This window comes from Boleophthalmus pectinirostris, unplaced genomic scaffold, assembly GCF_026225935.1.
Source record: "Boleophthalmus pectinirostris isolate CB_2022bp ecotype Guang Dong unplaced genomic scaffold, ASM2622593v1 HiC_scaffold_6, whole genome shotgun sequence".
In the NCBI taxonomy this organism is placed as follows: Eukaryota; Metazoa; Chordata; class Actinopteri; order Gobiiformes; family Gobiidae; genus Boleophthalmus; species Boleophthalmus pectinirostris.
The window spans coordinates 13379556-13399918 of NW_026571447.1; the positions used below are offsets into that span (position 1 = coordinate 13379556).

General features: G+C 36.5%; 2 protein-coding genes across 2 annotated transcripts; one reads left to right on the forward strand and one right to left on the reverse strand.

Moving 5' to 3' along the window:
* The first annotated feature begins 4232 nt into the window (after positions 1–4232).
* On the forward strand, positions 4233–17263 carry gnl2 (guanine nucleotide binding protein-like 2 (nucleolar)). Its single transcript, XM_055163718.1, has 16 exons — positions 4233–4436; positions 4689–4773; positions 6218–6312; positions 6417–6556; positions 6899–7083; positions 7153–7219; positions 8211–8369; positions 8810–8923; positions 9214–9342; positions 12447–12551; positions 13232–13390; positions 13521–13628; positions 14454–14911; positions 16051–16139; positions 16632–16702; positions 16815–17263. The coding sequence occupies exons 1-16, from the start codon at positions 4373–4375 to the stop codon at positions 16956–16958; spliced, it is 2172 nt and encodes a 723-aa protein (XP_055019693.1). The 5' UTR covers positions 4233–4372; the 3' UTR covers positions 16959–17263.
* On the reverse strand, positions 17169–20271 carry dnali1 (dynein, axonemal, light intermediate chain 1). Its single transcript, XM_055163720.1, has 6 exons — positions 20043–20271; positions 19716–19840; positions 19478–19647; positions 18746–18924; positions 17693–17857; positions 17169–17307 (listed from the first exon to the last, which is right to left on the reverse strand). Exons 1-6 carry the CDS (start codon positions 20121–20123, stop codon positions 17254–17256), a joined length of 774 nt encoding a protein of 257 aa, XP_055019695.1. The 5' UTR covers positions 20124–20271; the 3' UTR covers positions 17169–17253.
* Positions 20272–20363: the final 92 nt, after the last annotated feature.

Genomic DNA, 20363 nt, shown 5'->3' on the forward strand with positions numbered 1-20363 from the left:
ACCGATTAAAAGTGACTTAATTGATCTCCTCAAGAAAAACATTGTCGAGATGTTTGGACCACTATTTGGATCTAACAGGTAGGTTTCTGAGTTCTGAGGTCCATATTTCTGAAGTACTTATTTTACTTGTATATACACATATTTGTATGTTGGTGTATTGTTATTCTATTTATAGTGTTTGTACAGCATGTGTTATGTTTTTGAGCTTTGTATCCAGGTCATTTTTATTTTTTATTGTAGTATTGTAGTTTGTCAAAGTTATTCCTTCTAACCTCATTAAGGCTGCCACTATCTATTTCAAGACACAACTGGTAATATACCATTAATTTAAAAAGCTACTGTTTCTAGTATATGTTTTTAAAGCTATCATGTGTAAAATTTGATTGATTGCACCCATCTGTTTATTTGGTTGTTTTTACCAGTAGATGGCATATGTGAACCCTGCTCTTCCATAGACTGTGTATATAGGGCTAAATGGACATAGGTAACCAGCTAGCTGTTGTGTTCCAAATAGGAAGTGAGCATGAGTGTGCTTCTGGCTCCGACTTTCTATTGAAGAACTGTCACCCCTCTCTCTGTAACTGCTGCTGTCAGACTCGTCATTTTGGTCTTTAAATTTTTGCATTAACCTGCTCTACATGATCCTGGTGTTTTATTTTGCCATTTAAACCATAAAAAGGTTATTAACAGATAAATGCAATGCCTTCTTTCCCTCTAGCATTAGCTATAGATTTGATTTGTTGCTAAGAAACTGACCAGCTCTGTGGTTGGGAAGGGCTGTTATTTTCAATAGCCTTTCTGCGGATTGGTTGTTTAGTTGCTATGATACTCTCAGTCAGAATTTTAATCATGCAACTTGGCTCCAAATTCATCCATATAATTGCTAGCCTCGATTAACTTCATTTGATTAGAGCCTAATGCTACAGGTGATGTCACCTTCCCTCAGTCCACTTCTTTATGCAGTCTATTTTCTCTCTCCTCCCCTTTGTTCAGGCTCACCTGTGCTCCCCAAAGCAGGCATGCTGTGAGACAGCAGTATAGCATTTATTGGTGACATATGAGAATACAACCTTCTCCCTCTCATTTACCCTTCTCAACGTGTTATCACACTCAACACGGTTTATCGTTATCTCCTTCTATATATCCAGTGAAGGAATATTTGGTTCTCTCCACAAGTTCAATATAAGTCAAGCGTGCATCACTCCAGTACTCATCCCTCAAAAGACACAGGTTTGCTCAGATCAGGCACTTGTTTCATGCCCCAGTGATTTGGGTGCATCATGATAACCAAACCTACACAAAATTCAACTCTTATACACTGGAGAAACTAAAGGACAATCAAAACCGAACTTGCCTCCTCCCCACCATAAAAGAAGGAAATGTGCCTTTAGTATGTTAATGTGTGGCTGCAGTGTGTCAAAGGCTGTCACCAATTCTCAAATACTCAAAACGGAGACACTTCGAGTAAGCCAGACTGAAATATTATCCACAAATATTCACCTTTAAATGAGGGATTGTAATATGTTCCACAAGTCATGAGGCAGCACTTTTCACATTAGTGGTATGATAAGTTACAGAGGCTTTTTAGATTCTAGATTGAGTTTTTGGCGAATACCTCTCAGACAATTTAAGTGTCTGTTCATGTTCTATTCCACGAGGAGGACAAGTTGACTGTGGCCATGTTGGAATCAATCAATATTTGGAGGGGAACCACTGACATATGATTTGGACACAAGTGACATGCACCAAGTGTAAAATACAGGTTAATAGCTAATTCCTCCTTTGAATCTTGGAGAGAAGCAGCTTATAACCATAATGTATAACTAATAGACAGCAGTTTTTGTAAAAATTTAGCTGATCTAATTTACCCCAGATTACAAGAAATTACTTCGGTTTTGTTCCAAAAGTTCCTGGGTGGACTCCAAACCCCCTGCTTTAAATTTGCCAATTGCAAAATCAAGTATTAAATTTTTTGACTATTTATCACTGTGAGTGGTGTCAGGAGTGCTGTCAGAAATCTTTCCTAGGGCCAGCATTGTCTTTATAAATGGACTTTCTGTAAAAATCTCTTGACACTTTGTTCACATGACCTATTCTGTGGCTTGTCAAAGTTAAATGATAGTGATTTTGATGTTTTGAAGTTTGAGCATCAATCATCTTAAATCAGTGCAGGTTTCTTTTCTTTTTAGTGAAATTTAAAAATGTGCGCAGTGGCATCATATCAAAGACAACTGTGCACTGCTCTGAACCCCTCTGACACACTCTGAAGGGGCAGGATCTCAGGTACAAAAGATTACAATAAGGAAGGTCTTGCAGTAGAGTTGCTGTTCTGCCACATAAAAAGGAGCCATGTAGCTCATGTCTTGTGGGTGAGTTGGTATGATGTCTTAGCCGGAGGCACAAACTGGGTAACTGGGTTTTTACTTTCTTTTGAATGGATAGTTTTAATGCCAAAATAGTTAATAGCAACCTTAAAATATTTTTTGGGACTATAATCTATATAGTGTGTGAAATGCTAAAGCTAATTTAAAAGTACCTCTCTTTGTCCAACTTGTAATGATTTTTATTTTTATTTTTTTTGAGTTGAAATTAAGAATTTTAAAGCATTAAAACATCAGTATTCGTATCAGTATTTAGTACAACAATAACAACAACAACAAAATTCAAAACCGCAATGCTCAAAATGGTCAACAGTTACGTAATTGTTTGTGAGTTTGTGCTTAGATTATTGCTTATATCATGGAAACTTAATCAGTTACATTGATTTTATTCACAGTGACTTTACTTGTTTTTATTTTATTTTTAAAAATTTGTTTTACAATTGGTACAACCCGCCCCACATTGTAGAACAAAGTGCTGATGCAAAGAAAGAGGTTTTCACATCATCTGTCCACAGTTTTCACTCCAGTGCCTTGATGGGAGGCCAAAGAACATTGTGCTCCACTGTCCTCAGCTTTTTCCCATTTTATATGCCTTTATAAACTCTATGAATAACAGAATGGTGTCTTCAGTCGCTCTTAAAACTGCAATTCATTTTCTTGTAAAATTTTGATTTCCTTTTTTGTCGTTTTCCAGTGTGCATGAGAAAAGACTTGCTGTGAAACTGAAATAAATTTGACTGACATATAAATGGGATATAATGTTAAAATATGTGATGTTTTTTCTTTTGCTTGTCTTTGGTTTATGACTGTGTCGTGAGTTTGCAAAGTATAAAAATGCCGCCTGAGTTTTTCTTTTTTTTTTTCGCCAGAGACAATCCATCATCTGCTGTGGTCTGTGTGTGAGGGCTGACAGAGATGTGCAGCCTGGCTTGTTGTTGCATACGATACGAATGATGAGAAATCAGATCATTTGGTTGTGGTAGCGGTGTCTCAGTGCGCTTTGTGAAAGGAGGTCATGGAGAGTGCAGTGGATGTAGATGGGATGTAGTGGACAAAGTGGTGACAGAAGGAGGGCCGTACTGGGCTCACACCAGATAAGTATGGTCCCAAAAAAAATAATAAAATTTTTAAAAATTAAATTAAATGACTTCCAGTTGAGGATTGTTACTTTTGATTTTCATTTATCAATTATGAAGTGTTCCTGGCACAAGATTCAATTCATGTTCAGATTAAGTAAAAGTAGACTACAATAAACTTCCAAAAAGCATTCAGCATGCTGCAGTGGGCTGTGCTTTTGCTTTGGTTTGGTAAAGAGCATTTAATAAAGTCTATTTGACTTTCAGAAATCATTTATTGGAGTGTAATGCAGATGTTGTGTTCCAGTTTCCTCCTGTATGAAGCTGCACAGAGAACATTCCTGGGTCTGTGTGTATAAACTCAGCAGTGTGTGGCGCCTCTCCAGACCTGAGTCTAGTCTGTCCCCGTTTACCTTTGCAGTGCGCCACAGACAGAAAGAGTACATTCTGAGCCAACATATGGCCTTTATAATAGCTTCAATTATATTATGTCATTTCATGGAGATTTGTCTTGTACATTTCAAGTACAGGCAGCGTTAGTTACGCCCTCTCTTGGAACTAATGAATACTGTAGGTTTGAAAAAATAAATCTGTTTACAGTACCAATTATGATTGCAATTGTAATACCAGTATTAATATGATACTTCGTCAAATATTGTATTACTTATTTGTACTAATTGATCTGTGAATTCGCGTGCTCGTGGATCTAACCAAAAAAGTCGGATCGGCTCCTGATTGGTTCACTGGTTCTTGTGTCGCGGAGTTGATGACGTAATTCTTGCCTCCCTGAGATACACGTGTGAGGCGTAGTTCGGACCAGAAGGAAATTACATCAACTAAACTCTACCTTTAACATAATCTGCCTTGTACGTTTAGTTTAATATCTTCTTGGACTGTCCCGGCACCACAGCAAACATGGTGAAGCCAAAGTACAAGGGGAAGAGCTCGATAAACCCCTCCACGTCCAGCAGCAACCCCGGTGAGCTAGCTGTAGCTTTAGCATTGCAGTTTGTTTACAGCTGCTGTTAAATGTCTGTTCAAGGACTACATTATTACAAACATCAGTAGCGATTTAGATCGCTGCATACAGACAACTGATGTGATGGCAATTGTTTAAAGCTTCTAAAACGTACTTTGTTAAACCAACTATGATAACTGACAACAAGATCTCTTCCATGTCATAAAACTAATCATTTGTACTAAAATATTTTCTTACTTTCTTTATTTACAGACCGGGTGAAAGGGGCTGGAGGGAACAATATGAGGGACAGAGCCACTATCAAGCGTCTGAACATGTACAGACAGAAGCAGAGATGGTAAATCATACATGTGTTGTGTAGTAGACATTATACAGTCTGCGGCAGTAGATCCTTTAACAATTTGTAAACAACACACCGTATTGAATACAATCTAAGACAAAGGTGATTGTAATTTCAATGGGGAAATTGGCATTAGCTTCAGAATATCTCTAAAAACAAAAAAATAATTTGTGATGACACATGTGATTAGCAGAGCCCAGTTTTATGACATTTACAGTTGTTTTTTGCATTATTTGTTTATTTAATGGGAGATAATTATGCACTCTTAGGATTTTTGTCGAAGGCAAAATAATGAGGTATGAGGTTCTACTGGACAAATACAAAAAGAAATGTTGAACCTACAGTGTTTTCAAACTTGATATTATGGAATAAACTTAATACAAAATACTGATTGATACCACAATGATAATTAAAAACACTTTATTTAGACAATAAAATATGATTTTCAACATAAAATCATAGTACTTTGTTTTACATTAACATGTGGTCTTCTATCTGTGTAATCCAGTGGTGGAAAACTCATGGCATATATACCCCAAAAATAGCAATAAATTCACATATTTGTGCAGAGAAACGCAAATCTATTACAGAAATCTTTTTTAATTGATGAACTTTCTTTTACAAAATATTATATTATGAACAACCTGAAACTTAAAGAAAAATGCTATTTCAACACAATGTTTTATCATTAACTTGTATGCAAATAGGAATAAGTCAATTTTTCTTGGATAATTATGCATTCTGCGTCCACTTTTCTCATTTTTGACATGATGACAGGGTGTCACGGTCAACAGTCAAAATGATCATCTTTTAAGAGCATCTGGAAAGAGGCAAGTCTTCATTTGTGCTGCTCTGGTGGGAGGCGTCCACGCACAGAGGCGCTGGAGACACTGCTATGCTAAGAGGCGCAGAAAATTACCAATATTTTAATAGAACATATAATTACAATATTTTAGTAGAAAATCAGCCGAGGGCCAAATTAAAGGGCTAGATCCAGCCCCCATGCCTTATGTTTGACACCCCTAGTGTAATCCCTCAGTTGTGCAGGTAGGTTCCATAGTGGTCCAGAAGCGGATACTATTCTCTTTGCTCTTATACTTGTTCAGATACATCTCAAGATAATTCTACAGCTATTCAGGAAAGCTTAATTTCTGTCCTGTGAATGTGACTTTTTTGTGTCAATACCAGCTCAAATGATTATCTAGAGTTAATATCTGATTTTCAATACTTTTAACAACCCTGTTGCAATGTGACATTTCTACCCTGCTTGAATTCTGGCTATGAAGGCTAGGTGAAAGTTAGTAATTGAAAGTCATAGTCTTCATAGTATCATAGTATCTTCATGCTGTCTTCTGATGACCTAGTATTTTAAAAGGTCTATAAATTATTCCTTATTCCTAAAGGTGCCTCTAGTCATTGTTGCATTGTAATACTCTTGCAGTGATAAACATGGAAAAGTTATCAAGCCTTTGCAGTACCAATCCACAGTAGCCCCAGGAACTGTTGCCAGAGTTGAACCCAACATCAAGTGGTTTGGTGAGTTTAAAAATAATTCTACATAAATAAAGCCTTCACTATGCATCATATATTGTATTTCAAATTTTTTTGTCATTAAAACCTTGTTAATGTTTTTATCTCAGCAAATACACGAGTAATAAAACAGTCCTCACTACAGAAGTTTCAAGACGAGATGGGAGCGATCCAGAAAGACCCATATCGTGTGGTGATGAGACAGAGCAAACTGCCCATGTCCCTCTTACATGACCGCGTCAAAGCTCATGTGAGTGAGCTGCATGTGAAAATGTTTGATTTAAAAATTGAATTAAACTGGATGATATGATATCTATTTAATATATAATTTTTGGAGACAAAACTATTTAAAAGGTGCCATATAAGCTTGTTTTAGTAGGCTATAGGCAACCTGAAAAAGGATTCAGTTTCAGTCTTGAAGCAGTGGCAATAGACAGAGGTGTTATGGTTGTCCAAAGTTTTCAAGTGGTTAGTAGTATTTGAAACAACAGATTTCTGTATGTCATTATTTCAGTGGCATTTCTTATTTAAGTATCTGATACCAATAAGTAATTTCCAACACCTACATGAACTGCACAATTGTTTGTTCCAGAATTCCAGGGTGCATATTTTGGACACAGAAGGTTTTGAGACCACATTTGGACCCAAAGCTCAGAGGAAGAAGCCGAACCTGATGGTTGATGATATGAAGAACCTAGTGGAGCAGGCAGAAGCTTCAGTTCTGAGCTACAATGCAGACAATGACAAAGACCTGGTCACAGAGGACTCTGGGGTCCGGTAGGTCCCACACCAGAAGTAAAGGCTATGGCACTGTAAGGGTTTAAGACAGTGCAAATGTTGTTACAGGAATGAAGCACGAGAAGAAATATTCAAGAAAGGACAGTCCAAAAGAATCTGGGGAGAACTCTACAAGGTATTTATTTGACAAAACACTGACACACACACTAATGGGAACTGAATAAAATCCATAGTCATTGAAACATTTGCCATTCCACACAAACCTACCAGAAGTTAATAATCAGATTTAAACCTTGACCAGACAGTGGGTCTACCATAGACTGTAAAAAGAAGTGGACAAAGTGAGTATGACGTCACCCATAGCATTCAGCTCCAGTCAAATGAAGCTCACGATGCTAACAGTTATAGGAGTGAATTTGGAGCCTGGTGCGTATTAGGCATAGGAATTTATTTATGTACAAAATAGTGAAATAAAAACACCAGGTTCACCGCATCCACCTAATGTAGAGCGGGTTAATAGGAACATTTCAAGACCAAAATGACGAGACTCACTGCAGCAGTTACAGAGAAAGGAGCGACAATTTCTAAATGTAAAGTGAATTGGAAACAGAATTGATGGATCCAGATGCACCCCTATGAAAACTTCCTATTTGTGACATGACAGCTACTGGGTTAGCTATGTGCATTTATATAGTCTACAGTCAAAATACAAGATTCCCTGCTGCAAAGTGACCTATAAAATCAATGTCTTTGTTGGCTGTGAATTGTATTCCTCACCACCATTGCTGCTAAGCCTCAGATATTTGCATTTAGATATTTGTATGATAAGTTCCCCCTTCCACAGGTTTGTACAGCATTTGCACCGGTGACTGACATGTTCCAGTGGATTGGACTGATGCATCCTTTGTAAAGAAACTTGTGAAATAAACACAGGCCCAGGTCATGTCAGTAGACATATGAAAACAATTTACCAAAAAACATGTTCCAACTTTATAATCTATTTTTGATTCATTTTGAAACTGTGGTGGGACAATTACATTATGCTGTATTGCCAAGGTCTCTTTATTGGAAACACAAAGTTGCAGAAATAATAAACATGGCATACAACTGTGACCACTAAAGGTTGGAACACAGTAAAGTTCTATGGTTCTCTGTATTCTTTTTAGGTTATTGACTCATCTGATGTCATTATCCAAGTCCTGGATGCTCGTGACCCCATGGGAACTCGTTCCAAAAGTATAGAGACTTATCTGAAGAAAGAGAAACCCTGGAAACATCTCATTTTTGTGCTTAATAAATGTGACCTCATACCCACCTGGGTTACGGTAAAACACCACAGCTCAACATTTATTTATTTTTTTTTACAGATGAAACATAATCTATAAAGGTGCATTGTATAACTATTTTGGTGGAGGGTCTGTCAAATGCTTGTCTCCATGGAGATGTTATTACTTCGTCTGGAATGTTTTACAGTATCATATTAAACCTTTCTATCTTCACGGAGACCAAACCAAACCAAGTTACAGGTCAGATCTGTGGCGAGGCACCTCCCCCTCACCTGAATGCCAAGTTTTTCTTTGCAATGCAATTTTGAGCTATAAAACCACTTATAATTGAATAACTGTAAGATAGAGCTGTTTAATGCTATACTGTGGAACATTCCAGGCAGAGCAATGACATATCCATAGAAACAAGCAGGTAACGAACCCCCAATAAAAACACACAGTGCATCTTTTATAATAAAAATTCTTTTTGAATTTTGTAGAAACGATGGGTAGCTGTCTTGTCGCAGGAATATCCCACTTTGGCTTTCCATGCCAGTCTCACGAACTCTTTTGGTAAAGGCTCACTCATCCAGTTGCTCAGGCAGTTCGGAAAGGTAATCCAGGCCTATCTGGCAATATTTCTGCATTGTCATTTCAAACAAAACCCAAGAGAAATCCTATTTGATGTTATCAGCAGGGCAGTAATATTTTCAACATTTTGGAACATGATGAGAGAATTTGGATAGTAGAAACTAGATGTTATGTTACAAACTTTACTTTTATTGTTGTTTAAAATATGATGTGCATTTCCTGCTAAATCAGATTTTCCGATTGCATTATGTGTAATTGTGCCTTGCGTGAACTGATGACAAGCTCAAGATTGTTTGTTCTTTGCCTCCCACAGCTCCACACAGACAAGAAACAGATAAGTGTAGGTTTCATTGGATACCCCAATGTGGGAAAGAGCTCAGTCATCAACACACTGAGGTCAAAGAAGGTCTGCAACGTGGCCCCCCTGGCAGGAGAGACCAAGGTAAAGCTCCCAGCCTGAATGCATTTGTATTTCATTTAATTTTATTTATTTGACTTATTTGACAGGGACAGTGTAGTCACACATAGTCACAGGCAGAACATGCAGCTGATGTAATGAATAGAGTCTATAAGGTCATGGTCAAAGTTAATTTATATAGCACATTTAAAAACAGATGGTACTACCCCAAAGTGCTCAACAATATGGATAAAAATGGAATATGAGAATAAACATGAGTAAAACACAAGTAAACACAATAAAACCAGGTTAGTAACAAATACAACTATAGAAAATCAACCTGAGTTAAAAGCCAGTGTTAAAAAGTGTGTTTTCAGCAGCAATTTAAAACTCCAGTGATGTAGTGACTCTGATATGTAACAGGAGTGTGTTCCACAGTTTAGGGTCTGCTAGAGCAACAGCTCTATCTCTTTTACTTTTGTGTCTGGTCTTTGGGCAGTCTAAAAGCAGCTGGTCCAATGAACATTTTCCCTAGTTTGTGCAAAGTTAGCAATTCACACAAATACGGTGCCAGCTCATAAAGAGATTTAAAAACATATTTAAAAATCTAATTGCTATCTTAGTGCTAATTCTGAACTCCCGTCATAGGTTGGGCCTTTCCCTACAAAAAACGGCTCAAAATCATTTAAAACCACAATCTCTAAAACACATTCATACAATAGTGCAATTTCGCAATTCAGACTTTCCCACATTCAGACACATTCACATACACACAAAGTACAATGTTTACAGATGGGTTCAACTTTGGTTTGTTTTTAGCGTCCTAACTTTGAGCAAAACAAATACCCAAATATACACAAACAGCTAGGAAAATGAAGAAATCCATTAGATAACTTACAACCACTACGTCTGATGTTTTAATTGTTCTAAAAATCTTTGCAAAATACTTATTTATTCTTAAAGTAAATTTTTAAGCAGGTCCTTCATGATACGTTTACTTGAATAATCTTATGCCCATGTATCTGTACTTTTACTTAATGGTGCATTGTGTAACTCTTTTGGTGGAGTGTCTGTCAAATGCCGATCTCCATGAAGATGTTATTACTTTGTCTGGAATGTTTCATAGTACCTTTCTATCTTCATGAGACCAGACCAGACCGGGTTACAGGTCAGATCTATGGAGAGGCAATCCCCTCACAGTCAGAATGCCTCTTTTTTTTGGGGGGGGTATTTTTGAGCTATAAAATCACCTGTAATTGAATAAATGGAAAGTAGAGCTGTTTAATGTCATACTGTGGAACATTCCAGTCAGAGCAATGATGCATACATAGAAACAAGCAGGTGATGGACCTCCAACCAAAAGTTACTCAGTGCACCTTCAAGTAACAAAATTGAGTACTTCCCCCACTACCAGAGAGAGGTCATAAGGGCAAAATCAGTAACCGTCTGAACTACTCCAGTGTTCTTTCCAAAGCTGTGAATCTGGACCGAGCAGAAGAATCTGATGGGCCATTGTCCAGCCCTCCTCCTCTTTCCACTTCATCTTTGATAGTCAGCAAAATGGGTTTAGAACACAAAGTCAAATAAAGCTACTGTCTTCTGCTGCTTTGTTTTTGTTTGTCTGGAGGAAACTGCCGCTAAACCTTATGACTCAAATAAGGCAGAAAGGGCACACAAAGAGCAAGAACTGATAAAAATGTAGATATTTACGTTACTGTGCAAGGCATTTTAATAGCTTATAATTGAATTGCTTCACACATAGCAGATGAACAGTATTTTCATCTCAAACTACTGCAAGTAAATAAACAAATAAATAAACTACTACAAATAAATATTAATGGATACCAGGAATTAAATAATAACCTTGCCAAGTCTTTGCAAATGGTTACTGATTAGATCTTTAAATTGTTATAACTGCTCTAAGTAAATTGCTTTCATTCTGAAGTTCTTGCATTTTTCCTCAACGTCTATATATGGCCTTTTTGTACCAAACTAAACCTACATTCCACTGGCTATATATCTATACATTTTAAATTAGGCTTGATAATGATAATTAGATGATTTTGCAAATAATCCGAAATGGGCTACCAACCTTTTTCATATGATGATCTACCTTTACAAAATGAAAATGCCTCAGAGGTACTAATGTTAGTAGTCACAAGAAATTGAATGTATAGAAGAGCCGCAACAAGCTTTCAGTGAGGTAGTTAGATGCCTATAAAACATAAACCTTTATCCAATTATTAGTGCACAAAGTTAGGCACCAAAATTATACATTCACAATGATAATAGGCATTTAATTACTCAAATTGAGTTATTCAGCACAATAAGTATAATTCAGAAATACTTTGGCGAGCTACTTGGGGGGCTGGAGAGCTACTGGTAGCTCTTGAGCTGCAGGTTGGAGACCCCTGTGCTAAAACATTCCTGTAAAAGCTAGTTCCATATCGATAACAAATTTGAAGCACAATATATTGCTTAAGTAAATATAGACAATAAACCTAATATTGAAACTAATTTATGCCACTGACTCAATAACCCAAGAGCAGATTTTAGAGCAGATTTAAAGGTGCATAGTATAACTTTTCTGGTGGATGATCCTCCAAAGGCTTGTCTCCATGGAGATGTTACTGCTTTGTCTGGAATGTTTCACAGTATGGTATTAAACCTTTCTATCTTCAAAGAGACCTAATCAGACCAAATTACAGGTCAGATCTGTGGAGAGGGAACCCCGCTCACAGTCAGAATGCGTATTTTTCTAAGTATTTTTGAGCTATAAAACCACCTGTTATTGAATAAATGTAAGGTAAAGCTGTTAATTGTCATACTGTGGAACATTCTGGGCAGAGCAATTACGTATCCATAGACACAAGCAGGTGATGGACCCTCCACCAGAAAAGTTACATAATGCACCATTTAAACACATTTTTATTCTAAATGTACAGTATTGTCAGAAATCATGAGCTGTAATAAATAAACAGCAGAATGAAACACTTTAGTACTGACTGTGCATCTGTAATGAGTTACAGAAGTTATTTATTCAACATTTACAGCTTTCATATGTTCTACAATAAGCTGATATAGTAATTATCCTGACAGGCCAAGGTTTCGTTGGGGTTAAAATATTGTGCACCTCTCTATGTGTTCAGGTGTGGCAGTACATTACGCTGATGCGGCGGATCTTCCTCATCGACTGTCCTGGAGTTGTGTATCCCTCAGAAGACAGTGAAACAGACATTGTGCTCAAAGGAGTGGTAGGTTTTATGTGCTATACCAACGATATTTATCATATCATTTTTTTATAAAGGCCCATATTACACTATTTCTGGGCCCATATTACACAATTTCTGATCTGTTATGTTGTTTCCTCATCACAAACATACCTGGAGTTGTGTTTTGTTTCATTCACACATGTTTAACACACAAACTCTGCATATTTATGCTGAGTTCTTCTCTCAAATTAAAAAAAACGCTGTTCCACCTTGTGATGTCATGTGGAAATACGGGAATTGCTCCACTGTGTGTTTTTTTTTTTTTACTCCATGCACCTTCACTAGAATCTTTTAAAGCCCTGGAATTGCTAACCTCTACTAAACTTAAAGTAAAAGGTAGCCATTAACTTGAAAACTACTACTTACTTCATGACATCACATCACATGACTATTAATAAAAGGTTACTCAAACGTGTGAATGAAACAAAACATAACATTCTAAAATGGCTTAATCCTCACAAGAGTCAATTTTATATAATATATAACCTTTAATGATAATTTTGACCTTTGTTTATTTTGTTTATTTATTTACTAATGATCTGATATTCTGTATAGAGATTTGTTACAATATTGCTGCTGCAGTCCATTAACCACAGCCAAATTGAACCCAACTTAATATTACTTATACTGTATTGTATGCATATTTCTGTTTCATGATATAGGTTCAGGTGGAAAAGATTAAAAACCCAGAGGAGCACATTGGGGCAGTATTAGAGCGAGCCAAGCCAGAATACATCCAGAAGACCTATCGTATCCCCACATGGAACTCCGCAGAGGACTTCCTGGAGAAATTGGCTCAACGTACAGGAAAACTATTAAAGGTACTTAAAAGCATATTTCAGTTTTAAGCTTTTAGTTAGCCTTATCAGTCTAGTATACAGTGTGATACCTTGAACAGAATAAAGATGAGTTATATCCAGGCATTCATCCCCATTATGTTTTATCGTTCAGGGCGGAGAGCCTGATCTCAGCACGGTGTCCAAAATGGTGCTCAATGATTGGCAGAGAGGACGGATCCCATTTTTTGTGAAACCTCCTGGACCAGAGGGAAACGAGGAGGTGAGTGCTTTAAAAGTGAGGCTGGAGTAGCACTATGCAGTTAATCAAATTTTATTTCAGTTCAAGATTCAGTCATTTCTAATAGTCAGTGATATGCTTGGGTATTTTCAATTGACAATCAAAACCTTTGGAGAATTTTTAAATGGTAATAATTGGAAGGGTCCACATTAGCTTATATTCTCATCTATGTTACAGATATTGATCAACAAATATGATCAAAAACATACCTGGAGTTGTGTTTTGTTTCATTCACATATGTTTCACACACAAACTCTGTATATTTAGGCTGAGTTCTTCTCTCTAATAGAAAACACTCTGTTCTACCTTGGCAATACAGGAAGTGCTCCTCTGTGTTTTTAAACTCCATACATTTTCACTGGAATCATTTTGATAATTTCAGCTCTAGAATTTCCTGTTTCTACTAAACGAAAGATGAAGGGTAGCTGTTAACTTGAAAACTACTGCTTCATGACATCACAAGGTGGAACAGAGAATTTTGAGCTTTGGAGAGATAGACAGACTAATAGTAAAGTGTTACTCAACATCTGTAAAACAACTCCAGGTAAGTTTTTGATGAGGTAACAACTTCAGAAATGTTTTTGACAGTGTTTGCTAATGTGTGCATTGTGTCTCCACTGGTAACTGCTGAACATTCTACCATAGAGATACATATAGAACACCTTCGGCATCATATCACTGCAAAGTATCAGTAACTAGACAAACTGAAATACTAACTCAGCAATTAAATTAATCTGGCTCCACTGCTCTTATAAATATATTTATTTATTGACCATTTATTTTCTTTATTTATTTTTAATGGTTCAGGATAATAAACCAACTGAAGGGCCACCAGACACAGTGACCAGCATGCAGGAGGAACAATTGGACAGTGGAGAAGCTGTACCAGATGAACTGGCTAAACTGGAGCAAAAGAAGAAGGAAGAAGTCCAAAAGATGCTAGCTAACGTACGGCAAAACTTCGGTAAAATCAACGTTGCTCCTGAATTCAACGAGGAGGACCTGGTTCCTGTGGAGATGCCAGATCTGGACATAGGCGACTTCTCTGGCTCAGAGTGTGGTGAAGAGGAGGAAGAGAGTGAGGAGGAAGCAGAGGATGAAGAGGGCAACAAGGCAAAACCCAGCAACGGAGAAGTGGAGGAATCATCTACCACAGAGCCTAGCAACAAGGGGTCACGTGAGATCATCCGAGAGCTGGACGAAAAAATTGCAAAATACAAACAATTCCTGGACCGGGCCAAATCCAAGCGCTTCTCGGCAATCCGGTCAGTGCATAGTTTGCTAATGTTTTGATGGTTTTCTAATCAACTCGGTTTCGTGGGATAGTACCTGTGGTAAATATTTAGCATAGTTTTACATCAGTTGTGTAGCAATTTGTGGGAAAAGTTATGAGAATACAGGAAGAAGCAGTTTTAAAATGGAATATTACTATCTACACTACAGGCCAAAAGTTTGGACACATCTCATTCAGTGTTTTTTTTTTTTAACTACTTTTATATACATACAGAAGACATCAAATATATGAAATATATATGGCATTATGTAGCAAAGAAAAAAAATGTATTACTCAAAATAAATAATAAATAAATATACATAACTAAATATTGTTTTTATAGTTTATAATCAAATCCTCAAATTAATCCTTTTGCTTGTTGATAAATATGTGGTTTGTTGTAATATGTTTTTACTAAATAATAATAATTCCACATATCTTGCTTCATATATTTTATGTGTTCTGTCTGTATATAAAATGTAGAAAGTTGTAAGAAAAAAGAAAAAAACTGGTAATGAATGTCATCAACTGAAAATTCCAACCAAAATACAGGGACTATTTGCACACAAGGATATATAGATATAGTAGGTAGATAAATAGTCGGTCACTCACTCAGTTTTCGGCAGCGACAATGAAACGACGGTATGACACGGATTGCAAGCCCTATGTCATATCTGCTACCCATATCCAACCAGGAAGAAAAATTATAAACTTAACAAAAACTATAAACTTAACCAAAAATCAAAAAAAAGTCTGCAGCTATTTAAATCTTGAATATCGATATTGGTATTGAAACTGGAAAAGCTGGTTCTGTGCATTCCTACTAAAACCTTGTCTTTTTTCTAAGTATAGTAACGTTTGCAGTGTTTTGTGAAATTAGTAGTTTAACCTGTCTCATGTGTTCAAACATTGTAGGTGGTCACAACCTGAGCCCGTTGGGACAGCCACAAATGGCCTTTTCTAATCAGTGGCTTCATGCTGAATATCATACCACATTTAGCAAAACAAAGTAAAATTGCTTTGTAATGATTTTGTTCAAACTTAATAGAATCATAACTCTTTGTGGGATTTCAAATGGATAAAAATGATTACCTTCTTTGGTTATCCTTGACTGTGGTCTCTTCTGGACAGGATACCCAAGGCCCTCTCTGACAAGGCTTTAGCGGACATGAAGAAAAAACAAGAAGCAGCCGAAGCAGCAAAGCAAGCACAGAGAAGAGGTACTTTATAGTACTTTGTTACATGAATAGTACTTTTATATTTATATTTTATATTCATTTACAGGTCAAATGTCCTATTATCATCATTATTATTATTATTATTATTATAGTTTTCAAGAGCATATTACATTTTTTTTTTTTTATGTTAAAAAAAACTAAAACTTTTTTTTATTTTTTTTTTATTTTAGTATCCAGTACCTGAATAGTACTTTCATATTGAAAGTTAAATATCCCATTATTGACTATTTTTCAAAAGCATTGTACATTTTTGTAACCTTTATTTTCTCAGTTTATTAACTATGTTTCTTTTTTTATGTTTTCTTTTATGTAAAAGTGCTTTCACCACATAGAGAAACATTTGTTTTACCAATTAATGAGAAAGAACCATGTGGATTTTTTATATATATATTTATTTGACACAAATACAAAATACTGATTTATTGCTGTGTGGTATAATATAATATGTATGCATGTGTAATTATCTCATTACAGAACGAAATAACAAGAAGAGGAAAGCAGATGATGACGAGCCTGCTCAAGCCCCCAGACTGACATCAAAACAGGTAGGAAAATAGAAAATAGATATTATGTTGAACAAAAATGTGCGCAGATAACCCGAAGACTTATATATTACATTTTTGTCTCATTTGTCCCTTTATATTTTTGTCTCAACAGAAAAGAGCAATAGAACGGGCGAAGAAGGATAAGAAAGTGGGTGTGCGCTATTATGAAACACACAATGTGAAAAACAAGAACAAAAACCGAAAGAAGCCAGCATCTGCTACAGAAGGCCATAAAGCCAAGAGATCAAAGCACTAGACTGGATAATATACGACACAACTAATAAATCTTTATTTAATTCTGCTCTGGAATTTTAACTGGTTGAGACAAGGGTCTACATGATGCCTTAATTTCTCTGTTATCATTTACAGAGGCAAAGGCTGGGAGCTGTTATTGACTTGTCTTTTACCCTGGCAAACCTTCTGCTGGTTTGAAAGTGTATTCCAGTTTACAGTATTTAAATCTTACTGTAACACCATAATGTGCAGTTGTTGCTAAAACTGTATTTGATTTCATATTTGATAATGAATGGTAACAAAAAAATAAAAGATGATTATTTCGTAGGTGTAGGTTGCTTCTTAGATGTGATGATTGCTTCCAGCTCGGTCTAAAAAAATAAAATAGTAATTAGAGTTGATAGTGCACTGTGTAACTTTTTGGTTGGGGGTTTGTCATCTACTTGTTTCTATGGAGATGTTACTGCTCTGCCTGGGATGTTCCACAGTATGGCATTAAACAGCTCTACCTTCCATTTATTCATTTATAGGTGGTTTTATAGTTCAAAAATATCCAGAAAAACAGGCATTCGAACTTTGAGCGACGTTGCCTCTCCACAGATCGGATCAGTCTCCATGAAGATAGAAAGGTTTAATGCCATACTGTGAAACATTCCAGATAAAGCAATAACATCTCAGTGGAGAAAAACATTTCATAGACCCTACACCAGAAAAGTTACAAAATTCACCTTTCAAACCAGAGAGATTTGGAGTTACCTTGAGGTGTTGGTTGGAGTTCTTCAGAACTTGGATCTCTGCTGAGTGCTTCTTCTCCTCTACCTGTCTCCTCTCGGCTTCTCTTTTTTCTATGGCATCACATTTGGCCTTCTCCTCCTGTAGCTGCTTGATTAGATCCTGCTTCTCACTCTCCAGTGTTGCAATCTGTCAGACAATAATGTGGTATGGGACAGTGGAAAAGTATGACTGAATATTAAAAGACAAACAGTGCCATCTGCTGGAAACTTTGTAGGATTAGATTGTTGTTAGGGTAAGATGTCTAGTCTGATTTTTCTGATGCTGAATATTGGCCAATGGCCTTGTTTGTTTCAGTAACTAAATCAAAGTGAATAGTAAACTAGTTTACAAAAACATGTAAAAACAAACTTAAAAAAAAAAAGATAATAATTTGGCACTACAATTAGTTGCTTACCAAGCATATTTTGATATTTTGTAAAAAAAAAAAAAAAAAAAAAGGAATTATTATAGTCAATTACAATACCTTTGACTTTTGACATCGATCGACCCGATGCAGTTTAAAGGGCCCATATTATGTTATTTCCTGGTCTGTTATAATGCTGTTTCCTCATCAAAAACATACCTGGAGTCATGGTTAACACACAAACTACATATTTAGGCTGAAATCTTCTCTCAAACTGTAAATGCTCTGTTCCACCTTATGATCTGATATTGTAATACAGGATGTGCTCCACTGTGTTTTTAAACTCCGTATACCTTCACTAGAATCCATTTAGATAATTTCAGCTCTGGAATTTCCGATCTCTGCTAAGCCAAACGTGATGAAGCGTCAGTTTTCAAGTTAACAGCTACCTTTTACAATTTTGAGCTTTGAAGATGTAAACAGAAGAATAGTAGAATAATCCAGGATTACTTAAACATGTGTGAATGAAATAAAACACAGGGGTCTAGGTGTGTTTCTAATGAGGTAACAACATTCTAACATATCTTAAAGCTCATAAGAGTCCATATTGTGTAATCGGTTTGGTTGTAAATATAACAATGAACAACAATAGTGTAAATTATGTAATTTACCTTTTTCTCCCTGTCAGACTTGCCAAGTTCTGACTGCAAGGCCTTCCTCATCCCAAATGCCACACTGCTCTCGTAGATTGTCTGATATGCTGCAATGGTTGTCTTTATTTCATCTCTCACTCTTAATAGCAGCTGACCTCTCTCTGCACAGTTTATGGTCACTTGTCTGATCAGCTCATCTGAACAGACACAAATTGCATTCATTTGTATTAGTGTTATTACGATACAAAAATACATATGATACAAAAAACTCAATTTCGATTTGTCTCAATACTATATGCCATTGTTGTCAGTTGTAAAGGCCACAAGATTAATGTGTGAACCCAATCTGTAATATAATTTACTGAAGGTTGAACATTTCAAAGCTCCATTGTGTAACTTTTCTATTGGAATGATTTTCTCAATGGAGATGGCATTTCTTCATCTGGAATGTTTCACAGTATGGTATTAAACCTTTTTATCTTAATGGGAGACCAAACTAGACCAAGTTACAGATCAGATCTTTGGAACAGCAACCCCGCTCACAGCCAGAATGCCTGTTTTTTCAAGATATTTGAGCTATAAAACTACTTACAATTTAATAAATTGTAGATCTGTTTAATGGCATACTGTGGAACATTTCAGGTAGAGCAATGACATATCCATAGAAACAAGCAGGCGATAGACCCCAACCAAATAGTTTCATAGTGCACCTTTAATAATAATAATAATTTAAAAAAAAATCTTTCTCACCAAAGCACTGTGAGTAGAGTTCCCTGCGCACTGGGCAGATGCCTGTGAGTCTGGCCTGTTTCTGTTGTAACTTTGTGTCCAGTTGTTCAGTTAGTATAATCACATCTGATCTTGTAGAAGAGGCACTGGACACTTTCTGCACCCATAATTGATTCCCCTCCATCCATTCTCTGTGGAAGAAATAATAATTCAGCAAAAAAAAAAAAAAATCAGTGGTTCTTGTTAGAAAATGTCCCACCTGGGAGGAAGTATGGAACTGAGGATGTCTTCATTGTGTTGTTCAGTCTCTGGTTTTGGTTTGGGGGGAGGAGGCACAGGGGTGGTGTCTGGAGACTGCTGGGGACTGACTTTAAAGTTGCGACCCTGGAAGAGAAATTGATAGAAAAATAGGTAACTATTTGATACAGAGCTGTGTAGTTAAACACAATTTTTTTTTAGCCCAGGCTATAGTATATTTAGATATATTTTGCAGTGACCTGATACTTTGTGTTTAGTTCAGGATTGCCTTTTGTTGTGTTATACATACACACACATACACAACGTTCGCAACTTGTTTACAACTCACCTTTGGAGACTTGAGTCTTGGGCTTTGGCTCATGAGCACCGGGTTGTCATACTTAAGCAGCGAGTCTGCCGGTGGGATCATGGTGGGAACATAAAAAGTATTTACTGTAGATGCTAAATAAATTGTTTAAAAATGTAACGGGATGTAAACTTGTCAGTAGATGGTTACGGCCGCGCTGGGAGTAGGTGTTTGCGTCACTATGGAAACGGCGTTTAATGTGTTACGTTTTAGTCCGAGTGGAAACAAGAACGCAATTGTAAAAAAAAAAAAAAAAAAAAAAAAAAAAGAAGATGTCTGCATTGAATAAATCTTAAATACACA